This window comes from Argiope bruennichi, chromosome 3, assembly GCF_947563725.1.
Source record: "Argiope bruennichi chromosome 3, qqArgBrue1.1, whole genome shotgun sequence".
Classification (NCBI taxonomy): domain Eukaryota; kingdom Metazoa; phylum Arthropoda; class Arachnida; order Araneae; family Araneidae; genus Argiope; species Argiope bruennichi.
The window spans coordinates 146,108,278-146,129,621 of NC_079153.1; the positions used below are offsets into that span (position 1 = coordinate 146,108,278).

Consider the following 21,344-nt stretch of genomic DNA (forward strand, 5'->3'; position numbering starts at 1 on the left):
ACATCCATCGTCCATCAAGGCAAACAACTCGCACAGGGCGACAAGTTCGACCCCCACGTCGTTATGTCCATTTCCAATGAGACTGCGGAGGGAGTGTGCAGCGGCCAAACAGGCGATAAATGACTGTTTGTTTCGCCAGATGGCGATAAGCATCAATCATACCTACGGAGATGAACTTTGCTCTCCAACGAATACGAGTGACTCACTTCCTGCCTTCGCCGGCTTGCTCCGAACTTCTGCCCCGTGCTGGTCGATGGAATTACGGCCAATATACCATGTTCTATATTTGTTAATTTAATTTGTAATTAAAATTTATTTTTGTTATTTACATTACAGTTTTCATTAATTAGAAATGTTTTAATACTTTAATTTAAAGTAAATTTGGCAATGCGTGTTAAGCCACGCACCAAACTATAATAGTTAAAATAATTTTGTCATACAAAGATTGAATTAAATTCGTTGGAAATTAGAAAGATAATTTCGTCAGTTACATTCGATTAAAAATATTATTTTTAGATGCTGATTCATACTCATCCATAATGCAATTTGAAATATACGACGAAAATTCAATAAGAAAAGTGGGTGAGACATACGCGACGTAGATGTAAATAACCAATCGGAACGTACGCAATTTCTCCATTGCTCGAATTCAAATAAAATGTATTTATTACCCCCTCTTCTCCATGGAGGTAAAGTGCTTAAAATAAAAAATAAAAAGTTTTCTCACTCTTGAAACTTAAATACCATGAAGGGAGAAAAAAATGATATCATTTCTGAGGTCGAAAAAATTGCTACATTCCGCTGCCCTACAAATCCATGACGGAGATTCAATTTTGAAAATTACTTGCAATGCAAGGTTTTGCTTCTAATCATATTATGAAGCATTTATTGATATTAAGTAAAAAGAATAGGAAAGAATAGATAATATTATAATTTGTTTCCTTTAGAAATATTGATCAAAACTTTTCTCTTTTTTAAATAAGAAATTTAAAACTGCACTTAATCATTTAACCACAACCTACTTAAAAGCGTAAACCAACTCAGAGCAAAATGAATGAGTTTGGAGAATTGCAGGATTTTACAATTGGCGGCCAAGACAATTGAAATGGGGATCAGTTTTTCATTATTTAATTATTAATTTCTATAATCAAAAATATTCAAAAATTTAAACTTTCTTAAACTCTTTTTTATAATTTTGAATCATATTAACTATTCCAACGAATCCAAGTCACATTCAGTGCCGGATTTTGAAAATATGAGGCTACAGGCGTAGAAATATTTTGAGGCCCCTCCTAGGAAAATCGTTCTGATGCCAAGTACGGTGTAACGGGAATTATACTTATTTGAGCTTTTGTCTTTATCTTCATGCTTGTTTCCTAATATTGTTTTATAGTTTGAAGACAATTTCTATATGTTATTTAACGTCTCTGTAGCTTTTATTTCTCCTCATTTGTATAGAGAATATACATTTTATCGACACTATGTATATATTTACCAAATGTTGATTGTATGAATAACATTTGATTTGAAACAAGTGTCGCGGAGTTTCTTAGCGATTTTTATTCTTTATGATTTCAAGGAAATAATACAATTTTTATACACTATCATGATCCTTACCGATAGTTAAGGAAGTATTTCTTGACGATGCGCTTCTTACCGATTTTTATTCTTTATGGTTTCAAGAAAATAATACCATTTTTATACACTATCATGATTTGTATAGAGAATATACATTTTATTGACACAATATATATATATTTACCAAATGTTGATTGTATGAACAAACATTTGATTTGAAACAAGTGTCGCGGAGTTTCTTAGCGATTTTTATTTTTTATGATTTCAAGGAAATAATACAATTTTTATACACTATCATGATTCTTTGTCTAAGTTTTGGTACACTGCAAAAAAATCAACCAATCAAAAGCACAGTTAGGCAGAAGGTAGGGAAAGAAAAGCTGAGAAAATATTTTGAATTTATATAGTTTGAGAAAAGGATTTGCCAGCTCAACGTTTTGAGAATCAGTGAATTTCCTTGAGATAAATACGATCCCGCATCTCAAGAGTTAAAGACACAGATCATATTTTTTTTAAATCTATTAATTACAAATCATACAAATACAAAATATTATCAGAACATTAATTTTTTTGACTCAAACTGATTAATAGAATTTTTCCTATTAGATATATATATGCTTAATGCTATCTGTTTAGAAATTATGTGTTGGGACTCGATTAAAGTGAACATCCTATGTTTATAAAAAACTATGTTTATATAAGTGCTTTATATATTTCAGATTATTGAATTGACAATGTAAATATTTTAAAATCTGACAGAAATTTCTTCCTTGCATTTACTTTTCTAGAAAATATCATATTTCATGTTTTCATTTCTTAAATATATGTGCTGAAAATAACACTTTTGTCTCCCCTAATGTCCTGCATTGCTGTCTCATCGCGGCGGGGGAGTGTTGCTGAGCGGAATGGACGAAGTATGTCGGGAGAGTATTCTCCTGGTAGGGTCACCCAAGGCGTGAAGGCCATTCCATTATGCTCAGCTAAATGCAATGCAGGCATGAGGCAAAGTCAGACTTCAGCCTTTGGTGCCTCTGGGTCCTTGACCTCTTGAAACTGCATTTTAAACCCTTTTCTCATGACTCGCCGATTAGGAGACAATGAGCACACTCCGAGGCTGTGCTACATTGTTTGAAGGCGTTCGGGCTCATGGACCTGGTTTGATGCTATTATCCACCAGGTGGGATAAGCCAAAACACACACACTTTTATAGGTTTAGACTGCACTGAGAACTCATTTAATTTCAGTTGAGTTTACTACCTTGCGGTTGTTTGCACTTTCAAAAAACATCTACTTTTGAGTGCATTATGTAAAGCTTGTTTTTAAAATAATAATAATAATTATTATTATTTTAATTTTGTAATCTTCAAAGGAATTACGGAATCTGCTCATTAACAAATTCATTATCAGAAAATGTTACTTCCATATAATCAAAATTCGATTAAATTAAACACTACATCAGTGATTCTCAACCTGTGGGGCGCGCCCCCCTAGGGGGCGCGAGAATATCCAAGAGAAAATATTATTTAAAAGAGAAAAAGAGAAAGTATTATAGTGAAAGGAAAGCACACATACACATAGAAAACAAAATGCATTTCGACATATTTAATAACTTATTGAAGTAAAACAACTTACTTAATCAAAACATACTAAATTAAAAACAAATTTAATAATTATTAGTGACTTCCTTGGGCCTATCTTGCAGAGCAAAGTTTTTCGAAGGAAGGCTTGATATTAGAAATAGCCAGTCTCAGTTCTCGAATATGTCGACCAAGTACCTCAATTTCAGCACAAATAAACTATCGCGAAAATTCTCAGCCTCCTGTCTGTTTTCTTCTTCTAGGAAATGGCAATTTCTTCTCTTAATTCATAAACACGTTGCAAAAATTTCCCACGTGATAACCATCTTGCCTCGCAATAAAATAGTAACGCTGAATGTACTGAACCCATGTCTTCACAAAGTGCGGAAAAGATTCTCGATTTCAGGGGTCTCATTTTTATATAATTTACTACGGTTACAATTGTAGTTAACACATTATTTAAACCAGGACTCATTTCTTTCGAAGCCAAAGTTTCTCTGTGGATCATGCAATGTGTGCACTGAGGCGATTTTTGTTTTAAAAGTGCTTGTATATCTTGGAATCTTTCGGACATTAAACGAGCACCATCGGTGCATATTCCGACGCAATTTTTCCATTCCATGTTTACCTCTGTTCATAAAATCATTTAAAATAGCAAATAATGTGAGTGCTGATGTTTTGAGTTCTATTGGTTTGCAGAAAAGTAGTTCTACTACTGACATATTATCACAAATTCGAACATGGCAGTTAAATGAGCATCTTTATTACTATCTGTTGCTTCGTCAAGCTGTATTGAAAACAATTTGTCACGCAAATTGTTATGATTGTTATTACTTGTTATATGATTTTAATTTTAATTCGAAGAATTCTCTGGGTTTGTGACGTACTCACTATGAAGCGTTTCAGGAAGTCGTTTAAGTTTATTAGGTTTCATGCTGTCTGTGGCCAACAATTTTGAGCAAATGATACACAGGGGCTTTTTTTCTTCATTTACTTCAGTACTGGTAAACCCAAAATTTAAGTATTCTTGAGAATATTTCCTTGATTTTATTTTCGGAACCACGCCCGTCTGTGTACTTGTTGATGCTTGACTGTCGTCTAATGCTTGCTTACTTCCGCTTAAAAATTTATTCATCAGTCTGCAGAAATCTGCTGCCGTGAATATTTTATATGGTGAATTGCAATTAACACGAAAACATATATAACATACAAATTCACAATTGATTCGATAGCGAAAAAAGGATCTACTCGAATGAGACTGGCCGGAATTGAAACTTGCGTATCGAATATTTTCTTTCTTCTTATGAGAAAACATTTACTCCGCGCATGCTCGAGACGGCCTCGGTCGTGTGGATTCCCTTGCACAAACATTCCTATTTTTTTCACTTTTGTTTTGTCATACTTCTGTTTTATTTCTTTTATTATTCTAAAAAATGTATTCCCTGTTTCTAAATTTAGCTCATCCCGTCTAGGTTAACTTTCATTGATGAATTTTCTACTTTCATATTCTTTTAATGTTATCTCCCATTTGGCTTTCATTTTAAATATAATATTTAAATTTTCTCCGCTTTCATTCGCTTCATCTGTTTACTGTCCGCTTGTCCAAAATGCAAGATGTGGTTTCTCGCCAACGTTGGCTCGCTTTTACTCTTGTTTTGGCAGTTAATTAAAAATTATTTAAAAACAGAATCTAAAATACTCAATATACATTATTGTTGTATACATTTTATTCTAGGGGGGAGGGCGCGATGAAAATTATGATTGAAAACTGGGCCACGAATACTGAAAGGTTGAGAAACGCTGCACTACATGACTATCAAGTCCTGAAAATATAAATATAGCGTATCTAGAATATACAAATGAGCAAATTTTAAAATATCAGCACAATGGGAAGCGAGTGAAAAAAAATCATTTAATAAACTCTGTTTTTGCAAACGTGAAGCAAATGAAATATAATTCATTTTAGGAACCATGTACTTACAGACTGGATGTAAGGATTGCCAGAATAGTTGTTGGGTAAAACTTGCCCATCTGCTGCGCATATTCCCCACGGCTGTCCCAATCTGTTGATCTCTAAGTATTCTAGACTGATGGAAGCCATGTCTCTTGGGCGAATGTCGATTCCATTTTCCGATGCTATGGGAATGCTACGGGGGTCGTGTACTACGATTCGCACTCCCAGATCTTTAGATAAAAGAGGCAAAGTATCTTGCTTCCGAGCTTGCAGGTATAGCTGCAGACCTGAAGGGAAGCAAATATTCAGAAGCTCTGACAAGGGATGGATCAAATTCAGTGACATTGCTAAAGGATTTACAGCACGCCAGTATCAGGAAAGCCCTACTCGAGTGTTAAAATCGTATAGGCACATAGCCACTATTACTTTTGCACCCTTCAAAACTTAAAAATGGGACCACCATAAATGTTCTTTGGAATTCTATATAGTTTATTAAGACTTCTGATCAAATTATTAACCCTTTATAGATGTTTGGAGAAATGGAAATCAAAGTGAGTTTTGTTGTTTCTAATGTAGATAATTTTAAAGTGAAAACAGTAGTGTACCCTAAATTTTGTAAAGTGAAGTTCTTACGGACTCATATTGCCTATTTATTAGATAGACTACACATGAATGTAAAATTAAAATAGTAGAAGAAATTATAGAAAAATAATTTATCATACCGTGCATCCTTCCGGGTTGTTTTGCGATTTTGACGGGAGTGTCTTTGTCGTTAGAATCCCCGACGTAGTTAAACATGTAACACTTTCCGTATGTCGGACTATATAGAGTTACTATATCTCTGGAAGAAGTAAAATGGCACATCAGATAAAAGATTGGTAAATAATTAAAAGAGACAAGAAAAAAGTTTAATAGAAATAATGATCTTTTATAACAAATTTCTGAAATCGGCAAAAAAAAAAAAAAAAAAAAAGCCATTTTAAAGTTCCTCGAAAGTAAAGACGTCCTTTCCTCAGGGATCATCTCCTGTGTACTGAATTACGCCAGCCTGTTTACATGTACGTGATTTTCTATTTATGTTTTAGATAAGAATAAACTGTTTAATATTATGTTATCATTCGAACTAAATGAAAATTTTACAGAATTTTTTTTTTATGTATTTCAACCATTCATCCGCAAATTCCAATTTATGTATAAGAAATATTTGATACGCGTATTTAGTTATTGTCTTTCATATGCATGCACAACACAGTAAAATGATTTTTTGTGGGGTAACCGAATTCAAATAGGGCTTAAAAGTTGCATCCTTTTATGCTAATCAATGGGAAAGAGTGTGGAGAAGTAAACACACACACACACACACACACACACACACACACACACACACACACACACACACACACACACACACACACACACACACACACACACACACACAATTGTATATTCAATTCGAGCAAAAAGCTTAATATTTGAAAAAACAAACAAAAAAAAACACATCTAATTTACTTTCATGCTAAAATCATACAAGCTAAGAGTTTGTGCTTTAATTGTATCTAAGTTCATTTAATCTGCTTGGTGACAGAAAGATTAAATTTAAAATCCATCCGCTACATTTTGAATTTGTGCAAAAAAACCTCTAAAATTTAAGAATTTAAGAAAAAATGATTGAAAATTTTTACCACTATCTTCCAAATACATGGACTATGATAATTAAAGGTATTTTTTTTTGGGATTAATTGCTAATATGAGCGATTTCGGTAACAGTGTATCATTTTTACCGATTTCCCAACATTTTTTTTTATGAAAATGACACAGAATTCAAAAGAGGAGGTTGTTGCAATTCAAGTTTCACTCACACACCATCTGGCGGATTAAGGTGTATTAAATTATGATTATCTAGTAAAAGATAAAGTAAATTTTTTAACTGAATTTTAGCACCGTGGTTCTTGAGATCAAACTTGATCTAATATGATCATCTTTATTTCCATATCTGCACACCTGTTCGAATTTAGTACTTAGTTTAGCTCCTCTTTCAGAGATATGGGAAATTTAAAATAATCAGCTTAAGGCAGAACTGGAGGAACAATATTTTTTTTCATCAAGCTTATCATTATTCAGATGATTTATTTTATCTAATCTATCGTCTTAATGAATCAAAATATTTTGAGGCTGTTTTAGATGTTCTGACAGTCTTCAAATCTTCGGTTATAGAAGAGTACAAAAGAATTCGACATTGGTATGTATTGTCTCTTATTAATTAATTCATTTAGTTACAATATAATAATCTCTTTTTTTTGTCTTTTAGTTCGTATTTTGTTATTAGGATGACATACAAAATATGTTTAGGTGTTAATTTCACTGACCGACATCTCTTAATATCAAATCAGCAGGAATATATGCACAGGAAAATTCTGAATTCGTTCTGACTTGCTTTGAAAGAAAAACAACCCTTAGACATTATTTTCACATTATCTATCAAAAATTAACGAAAGATTCAGGATCTTTTACTGCCAAACCTGAGCACATTGCTCTATCTAGATTGCTCGGACAATTCCTCAAGCTATTTTGAGACCTTTACTAAGATTAGCTTTATTTGCACTGATTTCATTTAATATAATTGCTTCGAAACTTATAAGGATGTTTTCTCAAATCAATCGTTTCCCGCTGATTGACAATGGTTCCATTGGCTTTCTGTCCTAGTTTCACATAAATGTATAAACATTATCTCGTTGAAATGAAAGAAATAAATGAAACTCTGCAATGTGCACTGAATGTTAGCCTCTAGATAGCGGATAACAGACTTTCTATCTGCTGTGCTTGTTTCTGTGTGTTCATAACAAATAATTTCCAGTTGATTAAAATCAATATCTTTGTCTCACTTGCTTCTGAATTTGGTTATTTCTCTACAAATTCCACATGCCACTATTATATGTCCAACATATCGCCTACTAATTTCATAAATGTGCATCTCTCTCTTATTTTCTATTCTTAAAAAGTAATATTATCTTCTTTTTCATCAAATATTTCCTTCGTTACTATGAAGAGACCCGTATCTTATTTCCATAGCATATCTTTAATAAAATACTGCAGATATTTGTATAAAGGTAGAATACCAATTTTTCATCTAATACGCACTAAATAAAAGTTTGTGATCATCAAGAATCTAAAATGAAGAAATTATACGGTGTTAGAAAAAAAAGCAATATGTATAATTTTAGCATATGATAAATTATGGTATACTTTACGACTTTTTTCGATTTGTAGGACTTGAACTGTCATAATTCTTTCCAAGATTTTTCCATTGATTAGCAGGTGAAGATGTAACTTTATTTTATTAGAATTCAATATTTTTAATGCATGCTCTAAAATGTTAAACATGTTTATTCATCCCTATGTTATTGTGGTCAAAAATTTCAATAAATTTTTTATAAAATTGTAGAAGAGGTCGTTTTGATTCATTTTCGAAGGTTTTTATGCATACCAGTTAAGGACTATTTGCTGTATAACAAATGTAAACGAGTTCTATTATATAAAATTCCCCTTTAAAACAAAATTAATCTGCGAATACCAATGTCATAAAGTGAATTTATTTCTTGATGTAACTGTTTCCTTTTTTCACTAAAATGAACTTGAATGTAAACAATGGATATATAGCAACAAAGGATGTTGTCCGCATTTTCTGTAAAAATCAATATGTCATTGAATTGCATATATCGATTTCGACAATAGCTCTTATACATGCATCTTGATCTCTCGACAGAAAGGAATCGGCGTTCATGAACCCGAAAACGCGAAAAGATAATAAAATCCCCTCCCTTAAAAAATGCGAAAAGATCATAAATAATTCAGAAAAGTTTACTTTAATTGACCTTAATCACATTAATATCCCATTTTCAGGCAATTATCATTGTTTTGAAAGATATCTGCTCACCGGCAAGGCTCTGGTCCGTAACTACAGGACAGAATGAGATTGTCATAAGGCATCCCGTAGTTGTTGGTGACGTCCACTCCTGGGATGTAGAACCGCTCCATGTCTCTCACGTCGTCGGTGGTAGATGCCTTCAGTCTCTTGAGGAGAACAGAGGCATCGGCGGATGTCTGTAGGGAGTCAATTGCCTCGCGGAGCTCGGGCTGCTCTGTAAAAGCACAAACTTACGATTTGAAAAATAGTTGTGTTTGGATAGATAATATCGAAAATTTTATTAACAGTGTAAATTCCAAGGTTATAATCGGCACAGTTATTTAATATTTGATAAAATGAACATAATCGTTCTGCAATAAATATTGAAAGAAACCGATAACAGAAAAAGAATATCTTCACTGAAATTGCCTGGAAATATTGAGACTTCACATCCTTGAATAATTACAGCTTTCCAAACCAATAACCTGCTCGTAATTAATCCGGACATGCGACCAAAAGCGAAGAAAGATTAGAAGTTTCATAGGAGACGTGTGGATGATACCAGTAAGAGTGTGTGTTGGTAGGCGTTCCGATGGGAATTCCGAGAAATGAATTTAAGTTTGAATTTAACTGTACATAGGTAAATAGTCTTCTTTTAATTGATAAATGCAATAAATTTATATTTGTAACAAGGCTTTTCCCATCCGTGGTTATACATGTGTAATGTTGTGTTCCTGAATCTACAAAAATGGAATGCAGAGAAACTTATTATTAAACGAAATCTTAATTTAACGAAATAAATAACATCACCAAATTAACATCAATTTATTTTCATTCAAATTCTAATATCTTTTTAAACAACAAACTCAAAAATTCCATAACATATCACGGTTGCCAATTAACAACTATTTATAAAATAATATTTATAATTATTAAACTACTCGTGATTTACTTTTAAATAAAATATTTATAACTTATGTCGCAACATATACTCCCCTATCAGTAACGAACGTTACGTTAGAAGGTAGGAAGTAAATATTTTAGTGGTAGTATAAAGTAAGAAATAAGTCAAAATTTAAATTTTGAATCTCAATGGCGCCTAATTAATTCTACCAGTTCGAGATTGTCTTAAAGCTGATTTAAGATCAGGTTGAGACAGTTTCCTTGGTTTGAATCTTAGCTGGCTGTGGCGCAGGCGAAATCTTCACACAAGTTGGAGACGTTAGCTTCAGGATTTTCTTGTAGTAGTAGATATGCTGGCTTCAATCTGTCTATCGTTACATTCACTTCTTTACTTTTTTATCCTCAGTGTAAAATATTTTGATGTACGGTTAATAACAAAATATGGACCTTCATAAGGCGGTTCGAGTGGCTTTCGTACTCTATCAATGCACAGGAAAACGTGAGAAGTTGATTCTAAATCTTTGTGCATAAATATTTTTGGATGACCTTTTTGTTGAGTTTCATTTGGTCAACCCAATTATTAAAGTTCCTGGTGATATATGCTGCATATTCGTTTCAAAGAATTCTCCAGGAAATTTAATATTCTCGCCATATACCATTTCTGCTGTTGTATAATCAGTATTGTCGTGGATCGCAGTTTGTAAATAGAAACCTAATAGAACAGTTGGTAACGTTTAACTCCAAGATACATTATTATGGACTTTTAAAGCAGCCTTTATTGATCCATGTAGTCTTTCTACCTTTCTGTTACACTGCGGGTAATAGTTTGTAGTATGTAAAAGCTTAATGGCGCAGATTCTTGACAGGGTTTGAAAACTGGGTTCCACGATCTGTAATAAACTTTAGGTACTCCAAATCTTACTAATCAATTACTATAAAAAGCTTTTGATATTATTTCGGCAGATATGTTTTTCCACGGAATAGTTTCCATCCAATTCGTGTATCTATCTATACATGTTAAACAGTAAGTGATGCCATTTGATGATGGTAGTGAACCTACAATATCAATATGTATTTCTCGAAATCTTCCTGATGGTTTTTGAAATTCAACCAATACTGATTTTGTATGGTTGGTTATTTTCGACTTTTGGCATGGAATACAGGACTTCACCATCTGCTGGACATCTTCCTTAATATTTGGCCATATAAAGGAAATTAATTTCGCTATCAATTTAATTCCCGGATGGGAAAATCCGTGAAATTGTGAAAGATCTTCATACGAAAACTTTTAGGTAAATAAGGTTTAATATGCTGTGTTGAAGTATCATACCATAAATATTTTCTGGATGGAAGGGGATACTTTTTAAATGACAAACTTGTAGATTTTTGACATGTTCGAAATTTATCAACTTGTTGTTATTCTTCGCAATTTCCATTAAGACAATTTCCTAAATTCTTGATAAAGTATCCGCTACTGCGTTCCTTTCTACTGTAATGTATTTAATTTCTGTTGTGAATTCTGAAATATATTGATGTTGTCTAATTTGACGTGGAGATGCTTTATCGGACTTTTGCAAAAATGCGTGGATTAACATCATGTGGTTAGTATACACTATGAATTTTTTTCCTTCTAGAATATGTTTGAAATATTTAATGGATAGATAAATTCCCAGAAGTTCCCGATCGTATGTATTGTAATTTTGCTGTGTGTCATTAAGCTTCTTTTTAAAAAATCCAATTGTTTTCCATCTACCATTTTCAAGTTGTAAAACCGCACCCACTGCTGTTTTTCAAGCATCTGTGGACAGACAACGAAAGGAATAATTCTGGATTTGGGTGTGACAGAACAGCAACATTTGCGAAATCTTTTCTACATTTTTCAAACTGATCAATGGCTTCCTTATTCCAAGTAATTTTACGATTTTTTTTTTTTTTTTTGCTCATTTTAAGCATTTGTGCAAAATAGCTTGAGTACTAGCGGCGTTCTTCGAAAACGACGGTAGAAATTAACCATTCCAAGGAAAGTCCGTAGTTGATGAACAGTTTCAATTTTAACTTAATATTGTGAATTGCTTTAACTTTTTCAGGAAGAGGTTTTGATTCTTCGCTTGTAATTCGAAAACCTAAGAATTCCAGTTCCTTAACTCCAAAAACAAATTTAACTCTACATATGTATATTAAGTCTGGATCCATATTTTTGCAATTGGTCAAAAACTAATTTTACGTGTTCTTCTTCCGTAATTGACGCAATTAAAACATCGTCCAAATATGGGAATAAAAATTTAGTCCTCTAAATACCTCATTGATAAATCTTTGAAAGATGGAAAGAGTTCATTACATTAAATTCATACAAGTCGAAGGGTGTTATTACAGCAGTTTTTTACTTATCAGCTTCATTAATAGGCATTTGGAAATATGCTTTATGGAAATCAGTTTTAGAAAATATTCGAGTATTCTTTAAAATGTGGTTGAAATCTTCTAATAGAGGTACAGGATAACGATCTGGTATGGTTTGAGCGTTGAAATGACGGTAATCATGGTGCCTAGGAAACATCTTTCCTAGGCACCATGTGAAGAGGGCTGGACCATTACGATTTAGATAGCCCAATAATATGATTTTCTAACGTGCACTGGAATCTCTGTTTTGCTATATATAATCGCTTGGAATCCAATTTTCTAATTTTGGAATAAGTAGGTTGTCCTTTTGTTGTGATAAAATGGTCAACATGATGTTTAAATTTAAATACTGTTAAATTAGGTTTAGTTAAATCTGGGTATTGTTGTTAAAAATTAGCATATTTAGAAGCTTTCTCCAAAGTACTAATAATATCATCAACAGATACTGTCGTTACGTGGTGTAGAACGGACAGATTAATTATTCCATCAATAAGTTGTTTATTATGAATATCTATTAAAAGTTTAAATTTATTCACAAAGTTAGCTCCTATTATAGCTTCATCAACTTTAGCTGATACAAAAGGAAAATTGAATTCTCTTCTAAGTCCGTTAAGTTCAAAATTTTAATTCCGTAAGTAGGAATTTCAGTTCCATTCGCTGCGCATAGTTTAAAATAAGGATAATTGAATTCTCTTCAAAATCCTTTAAGTTCAAAATTTTAATTCCGTAAGTAGGAATTTCAGTTCCATCCGCTACGCATAGTTTAAAATCATCTACTGTTTTATTTCGATGAGGAATAAGACTTCTGAATGCACTAAGAACGTGGTTCTGTGTTTTTGTCCTTTACAAATTAACGAAACTTGTAGCTTTCATTAATATCAGCAACAGCGGTAGCCGCTCATCCTGTTGCATCTTAGAGTTTCTCGACTTTTCGCCCCCAGCACAGGGCGAGTAACATTTCTCAAGTCGACAACGATCACCAAATTTAAAATGATAAAAGCAATATTTACCTTTCGGATTAAATCGCTTAGTTGAACGATTTATTCTGGTGATGATTTCTAAATTTGGATCTATAACGATCAATTATTTGCATCGAATCAATATTTTTGTTCGGCTATTCTTGCAAATAAAGCATCAATATAGCTAACATTTGGCGAAACAGCACAGACTTCCTTTTCAGATTTCATCTTATGAATTTTATCAACCATAGTAGCCAGTTTGTCTAAACTTTCTTTACTTACAATAAGAATGTTTCGAATAAAATCAGGCATTTTATCGTGCCATAAACATTTTAGCACTTTTTCTGAAAAATCGTTCATTTCTAAATTTTTCATCTTCTGCAAAAGTTGACTTGGCTTGTAATCTCCAAGGTCTATTCCAGTAACTATGCGCTGAATTCTCTTGTTTCCGCTTTTCTTGAACATATTTAAAAGTCTTTTTATCGCCAGGGAATATTTGTTAAGCTTAGTGTCCTTAATAATGTCCCATATATGCTCAACATACTTCGGTTCAAGCTAGGAAATCAAAAAGTTCAGTAGAAATTTATTTATTTTAAACTGTGCTAATATTTGATAAAACCAAATGTCGGATTTTTGTCGCCAAAATGGTGGAAGGGTGGATCCTAGCACATCCCACCTCTTGGCATCTTTTTGAATTCTCGCCAAACGAGTGGCGATAACGTCGCCAATGTGGCAACCTAAGCGGATTTTTTTTAAAATTTATTTTAATTTTATTTTTTATTATATTTATTTATTTTTAATTTTGTTATTATTTATTTATTATTTTATTTTAATATTATTTATTTATTTTTAATTTTGTTATTATTTATTTATTATTTTATTTTAATATTATTTATTTATTTTATTTATTTATTATACCCCTATCCATAGTCGTAGTGAAAGCAGTGTCACTAATTGTTGCGTTCGTGTGTTAACAAAAATGGAATACAGGCGAACTTACTGTTAAACGTTAAATCTTAATTAAAATAACTAATAAATAATATTACCAAATTAACATCACCTTATTTTCATTCAAATTCTAGTATCTTTTTAAACAACAAACTCAAAAGTTCCATAACATATCCCTGTTGCCAATCTGCATTAACAACTATCTATAAAATAGTAGTTATAATCATTAAACTACTCGTGACTTACTTTTATATGAAATATTTATAATTTATGTCTCAACAGCACTCATGTACATAAAAGTATATTTTATGTGTTTATTATTGTAGCAAGGCATCTATTCACCTGTTTGAATTATATTATATGTTGCAGAATTAGTATATTTTACTAGTCGATCATTATAACAAGGCAGGTATACATCTGCTTGAATTAAATTATGAGTTGAAATGTTTGAGAATATTAATGGTAGTTAGAGTAATTAATCTGTTTCAGATAACTTGTTATAATATATACGGTTGCAGTATGTCAGATTTTGCACTTCCTTGAATGTCGCAATCTTATCGAGGGGGGGGGGGTGTCATGTCAGTAACTCCATGTAATTGTTCCGGACCTAAGATCAAAAGAGAAGAGAAAGAAGAGAAACATTTGCGTGTTTTGGTCGGATCTCCGGCGGGAATTCCGAGAAATGAATTTAAACATCAGTTTAACTGTATATCAATTTAACTGTCATTATTTAATTCATAAAATGCAATACATTTGTGTTTCCAAGTGTCATCACTTATATCAAGGCCCACAACAGAGCTTGATTTCCTCTAACTAATGTAAGATGTGAACTTCACCAAGAAAATTCCTACTGGAAATTGAATTTATTGATCAGAAATGCTTATTACAGGAAAAGAAGCTATGATTCAACCCAGGCTGTGTAGCACTCCGGGCAATGATTCAACTTTACCTCGGATAAAATGACCTGCATCATGATGTGGATCATTCTCGTAAGTTTTCTTCGTCAGATAAAACATTGTAAACTGAACTATGCCTTTCGACTCTGGTGCCATTGCCATATGTTTTTAGTTATTTTTGTATTCCAACAACTATTCTTAACTACATTAGATATTACATCCATAGATATGTTACTGCCAAGGGGAAATTGAAAATTAAGTTCGGGATGAGATTTATTATGATGGTAGCATACATTTAGAATGTTCATTCACGAAAATAATGAAGCGCAATGGCCAGTCAATATCGAGAAAATGGTCCTCAAACTTTCCACAAAGCTTATAATGTGTCGCTGTTGCCGAGGCGTGAATAGTATAGTGGTTAAGACACTGGAGTAGCAAACAAGAGACCCGACTAGCACTGGACTAGCATTTTTTATTTTTATTTATTTTTTCTAATTTATTTCAAATTAATTTTGCAATTTACGAACAGTTTTAATTAGTATGTTTTTCATTTTTTATGCAAAAATAAATATTTATTCTCCTAATATGTGGATTGCAATTTAGTTTTTAGAGGAAAAATAATTATTGTTTATTATGAATATCTATTAAAAGTTTAAATTTATTCACAAAGTTAGCTCCTATTATAGCTTCATCAACTTTAGTTGATACAAAAGGAAAATTGAATTCTCTTCTAAGTCTGTTAAGTTCAAAATTGCTAAATTAATTAGAAATAAATTAGGAAAAAAACAAATAATAAAAAAAGCGAAAAATGCTAGTCCAGGATCGAACTCGGGTCTCCAATTTGCTATGTCTATGTCTTAATCACTGTATTATTCACGCCTCACACATTATTAATATATAAGCTATGCATAAAGTTTGAGGGTCATTTTCTCGAAATTGATTGGTTATTGCGCTTTAATATTTCCGTGAGTGAACATTCTAAATGTATTTTCAACCTCGTAGCCTCCCCTTGTTAGAAATTTAAATGTATTTTATTTATCTTAACTGACTTTGCAGAAATAATCTGCTTTCAGAAGCATAGCTTGCTTCTTATTATTCTAATATAAACAATAAGACTTTCTGTATTTTTTGTATAAATTCTTTTCCATCTCTCCTATATGAAGTATACAAGAGAAGATATTGCAGTCTTCAAACATGTTGATCGTTCTATTTCTGTTCTATATCCCATAAAAATTGCAAAAACCTATCAAATATTTGATGAAACAGTAAACATTGGTTTTGAGTAGCATTAATTTCAAATATCAATTGACTATCAATCATCTATGGGCCAAAAACAAGAACATTATAAACGATACCTAGTAAATCGATAGGCATACTCAGAAATATGTTCCAAGTCATTTTCTATGTTCTATATATGTTAAAAGAAATAACTATTACGGCAATAAAAGGTTAAAAGGAATAACTGAATTCAAATACTTTTAACGAATATCATTATTAACAAATTTTAATCATAATTTATTTTCGTTTTTTTTTTTTTTTTAATTTACAAACTTCAACCGTTTCTGTTGCCATCCGATCTCGTGGTAATATCTTCTGCCTTAAGAAATCCCTTCGCTACACGAACTCTTATAACTTGTGTTGCGTCTGCTGGTATTTATACATTCTTCATATACATATTTTTCATACGTATGCGGATTTCGTATATTCCGTTCACATTTTTCTTTGTATGAAAAAATATATTCGGTAGCAAAATTTATGGAAGGGGCTCCGTGATTTTGATGAAATTCACAAAATTGCATACGCAGAGACTCCTTTCCACGCTCTGCCAAGTTATGAAAATGCACATTCTGTAAGATTTGATAAAAGAAACTTTTTAGAAACGGCACTGGTGACATTCATTAGCTGCAAATGTTTATGAGATCAAGAGAAGATTGCTGATGAGCTCGAGAAGGAACGGATCCATCCAATCTAACTGTGTAAACAAGACGGGTAACATTATCGAAGAATTGCTGCAAAAAATTGAGAAACTTTTCAAAGTTATTGTGAAGCTTTCAGAATGGGTTTCTTCCCAGACATACTTTAAGACACTACGTAGTAAGGTATTCAGCGTGAGATAGGAACCTTTCTATCAATGGCATTTATTCCCTTTTATCATATTTTGAATGAATATGTATTATACCTTGTTGTTATTTGTGATGCACTGAAGAGCCAAAACATAAAGAACTGTCCGCCTATCTGTTGTTCCGAAACACTTGCACTTGGACCTGCATTGAGATGTCAGCTGAGCTACCCTCTGGCGCCGATTTTGCTTTAATAGATGAGACGCTTTCTTTTTCCTTTGATGACACACGAATGTCCAACTCCTTGGCGTGTACTGCTGGTTTCACAGTCATTTATTCACTTTGTATAAATATTAACAACGACAGATTGTGAACAACCTACCAGTCGAACAGTTTGTTCCAAACTGCCCTTTAGCAAATCCGCTAAGATCAGTAGTCTGATTACTCGCAAAAGTCAGAAGAAGAATGATGCCTTGACTACTCCGGCAGCAGTTAAATGTCATTCTCACTGAATCACATGCCATCTGCATCACCTAGGTGAGTTCAATGAAAAATGTGGGGATGTGCATGATATTTTGGCTCTTCAGTGTAGATTACCTTTTTTCTCTTAGAAATTTAGAAACACTCAATCAAATCTTTGAATGGAGATAACTATTACAAGTATCGGTCTCGTATTAAAACAAATGCTATTTTGAGAATTAATATTAAAAAATTTTCACTTTTGAATGAAAGAATCGCCGAATTTCAAAATTTCTGGCAGTATAATTTTCTGTGATATAAACCGGAAATTGAATTTAGTCTTGAAACTCTTCCAAATGTGCCAGACTTAAATATGATACTGGCGAGCTGAAAATTTAGAACAAAAGAATTTGAGAAATTTAATAGAGTGATGAAAGCTGATTAAGTCATATAAAGAGATAATTGCAAAGAATTTATTAATTTATTCTTCGTTTTAAAATCGCTTTTACTTAAAGTAAGACGTAAGATGAAACTGTGATTATAAAAAAAAACTATCCTGGTATATGAGACCGTAACTGCCAAACAGTTCACAAGAACGGAATAAAATTCTGGTTCAAGGTATTTTGAAGTATGCGCTCAAGAATCATATGAAAAACAACAGCTAACACCAGCTTTTTTTTTATTGGAGCGTGGTCTCCATAGCAAAAAACAATAAAGAGCATTGGAATAGTACCTGTAGCACGAGCTAGACAGACTAAGAAGAAAAGAGAAAAGGACTAATAACAGTAGATAAACAACAGAAAAGACATTTTGTTGTGTTTCATAAATTTTCTACTTGACCTACTTCAACTATGATGGCGCTTTCTATTTCGGCAGATGGGGAATAGAACCAAAGCACGTGCCATGCAGAAAGGAATCTGTTGAATTTCTGTCTCTATTACAGCACACCACAATTGTTACTTCTTTTCTTCTTATTCTATCTAGCGTTGGCGGTTTTTCGTGCTACAGATACTCTTCCAACGCTATTTATTGTTCTTTGCTATGGAGAATACATTCCAATTAAAAAAAAAATTGGCATTGCCATTTGAAAATTTTGAAATATTTTTGCTGTAACTGTAACTGTTAAAACTGTTGTTTTTAGCATGATTCTTGAGCGTATGATAGGTTTCCATTAAAATATCTTGAACCAGAATTTTATTCCGTTCTTGTGAACGGTATGATAGTTACGGTCTCATATATCGAGATAATTTTTTATAATCATCCTGTATATGATGAAAATGCTACTATTGCGTTCTGTGGCCATGATACTTAATGTTGCTAGAATAACAGAACAAATTTTAAGGCCATTTTTTAATATCTATTCGCACATATTACATTTTTCACTATTAAAAGAAGTTTCATGCGTTATTGCACCTCAATAATTTTATATTTGTATTGCTAATAATTTACGAAATGTTACAAATTTTCTGCATTTTAAAAATTTTTCTCGCAATCATGAAAATTTTAAATATATTATAATTGATCTTTTCCCGTTCTGCCGTACTGAATTTTGTGTTACACAAAAAAAAGCGTCATTTAGTCAGTCTCCCTTCGTCGAAATAAAGGAGAACAATATTTGATGGATTTTGTCATCACCTGGATGACATTCGTACAAATATCTCCTTCACTAAACTTCTATGATGCACCACAAGAGGGGGAGATTTAATGCGCATCAGGCCGTCAAATTCTTGTTAGAATTTTTGAATCTGGAATTCATTGGTTCTATAGCCAAGACCACGCCGCAAGGCCACCAAGAATTTTAAAGAGGTCAGAGAAGTTGCATTATTAAGCTTTCTTCTTTTTGAATTCTTTAATGATTAAACATTGATGCTATGAGCCGTAATAGAACTTTTACTTTAAGTTCGATGGACACTCTTAATATTTAGAGAGATTTTAAGAGTTATGTAAGTCGTAGAAAGTTGATAATCATTCGAAAATTAAATAGTCTTACCGATCGTGTTGCAGGGACCTTCGCATGGCTTCCGTTCGGGCGGTGATCTGTGAAGCGGGTACTCGAAAGAGTACTTGCAAAGGCACTGCACTCCGCCGGTATGATCCTGGGCAATGAGACAAGCATCTGAAGTTCCATTCCATTGGCAGAGTAGCATGGAACATGCACATACTTCGTCTGATTTATTGAGGTCTGGATAGCAGTAGAGAGTTTCACAAGGATTTTTACTGCAAAAGCATTCATCGGCAAACCAAGACCAGTAGCACAGAGGATCCTTCAAACACCTAGTTTTCTCGATGCTGGAAATGCTAAAAATATTTTTTTAAAGTTATTTCTTTTCGTTTAATTTCGATACAGGAAGTATTTGCCTGTTGCTACGAAATGTTTATACATACAATGCGAGACTAAACAAAAAAGAAACAAATGTTGTATCGACACTATATCTAATTGCAAGGCTTTATTGTGTTTTCACCAAAGCATTAATTCATTCAACATTCATGAGGTGGATACATAGTGTGGTTAGTATCTATAAATATCTATAAACATACTAACTATTGCAATTGGACAGCTAATTAACATGGAAAAGCGACATCCCGACGTCCCCCTCCCCTCCTTGCGAAAGACACTAAGTTAGAAAATTTTAAAAACTTACTTTGTCATGAAGACCAGAAAACTAATGCTCGATTTATTTTCCGAACTAAGAATGGCCAATGGAATTGGAGTAAAAAGCAGCAGTCAATCCTCGACATACTACAACGCATTGTTGAGACCATCAAAAATATGTGAAAAACTAGAATTTTGTGAGGGTATAGAGATACTCTAGGTTAACACTAGAACAAATATATATTAAAAAAAGAGATTTTACGATTTGCTTGTGAAATTTCGATAGGAAATTCTCAAATTTCCTTATTATATCACTACATAACTGAGATATTTTCGGCTCCATACTAAAATTATTGGAAGTTGAATGATTTATTTGTAAAAAGGAGCTGCAGGATATCGTGAACGCCAACAGTCAACTACCCCGGAATCCATTTACTCCCATATTAAGTGAAATCAGTCCGCCAATTTCGATAGCTATTATGTGTCGGTGTCATGTTATATGACAACTGTAATTAAAATATTCTTTGGATGTAATTTTAGTCATCTTTTCATTCATGCATATTTTATATTCAGAAATAATGCATTGTCTAGTCATTTTATAGAAATTTTCTTCCATTGAATTAGTAAACAATGATAGTAGTTCGTTGCAAAAATAACTTCTTAAATAGTGTTTATTTCTGGAAATGCTGTAGATTCAAAAATGGAAACTTTAGTTTCAACTTCGTTTGTTAAATAGTGACATATTTTGAATCAAGGAACTAGAAATATCAAATAAAACGAAGCATACCACATGGGCATTAACGAGACGAAAGATAGCGAGTAAAATTATTACCACGAACAAATCGACATTTACATAACAGAAGAAAACGAAACAACTCAACGATTAAATTCACCAGGATTTGCTAATTTAAATAAAGCAGCATAAATGGCACCGGAAATCGGATGAGAAGGAATCATTCAATGTTGAAATAGAATTAAAATGGAAAATGTAGCTTAAATGCAGCACAGAATGTGTAAAAAAAGAATTTTAATGTTAAAATAACTGTTTTTTCTTTGATACTTTGTAATTGTCCTTTACTACCATGGTTTTAAAAGTAATTATAAAGATTACTTTCA

General features: G+C 32.5%; 1 protein-coding gene across 4 annotated transcripts in view; it reads right to left on the minus strand.

Moving 5' to 3' along the window:
* LOC129964222 (degenerin unc-8-like) overlaps positions 1-21,344 on the minus strand; it is a 62,567-nt gene that overhangs the window by 33,676 nt on the left and 7,547 nt on the right. For all 4 annotated transcript variants that reach the window (XR_008784085.1, XM_056078944.1, XM_056078943.1 and 1 more), the window contains exons 4-7: positions 19,626-19,933; positions 9,044-9,248; positions 5,832-5,950; positions 5,137-5,396 (exon numbers count right to left, since the gene is read on the minus strand). Coding sequence is in view for 3 of the 4 variants with exons in the window: in XM_056078944.1 (XP_055934919.1) it covers positions 5,137-5,396; positions 5,832-5,950; positions 9,044-9,248; positions 19,626-19,933 (892 nt within the window). In the remaining variant the exon portion in view is untranslated. The remainder of the gene's footprint in view (positions 1-5,136; positions 5,397-5,831; positions 5,951-9,043; positions 9,249-19,625; positions 19,934-21,344) is intronic.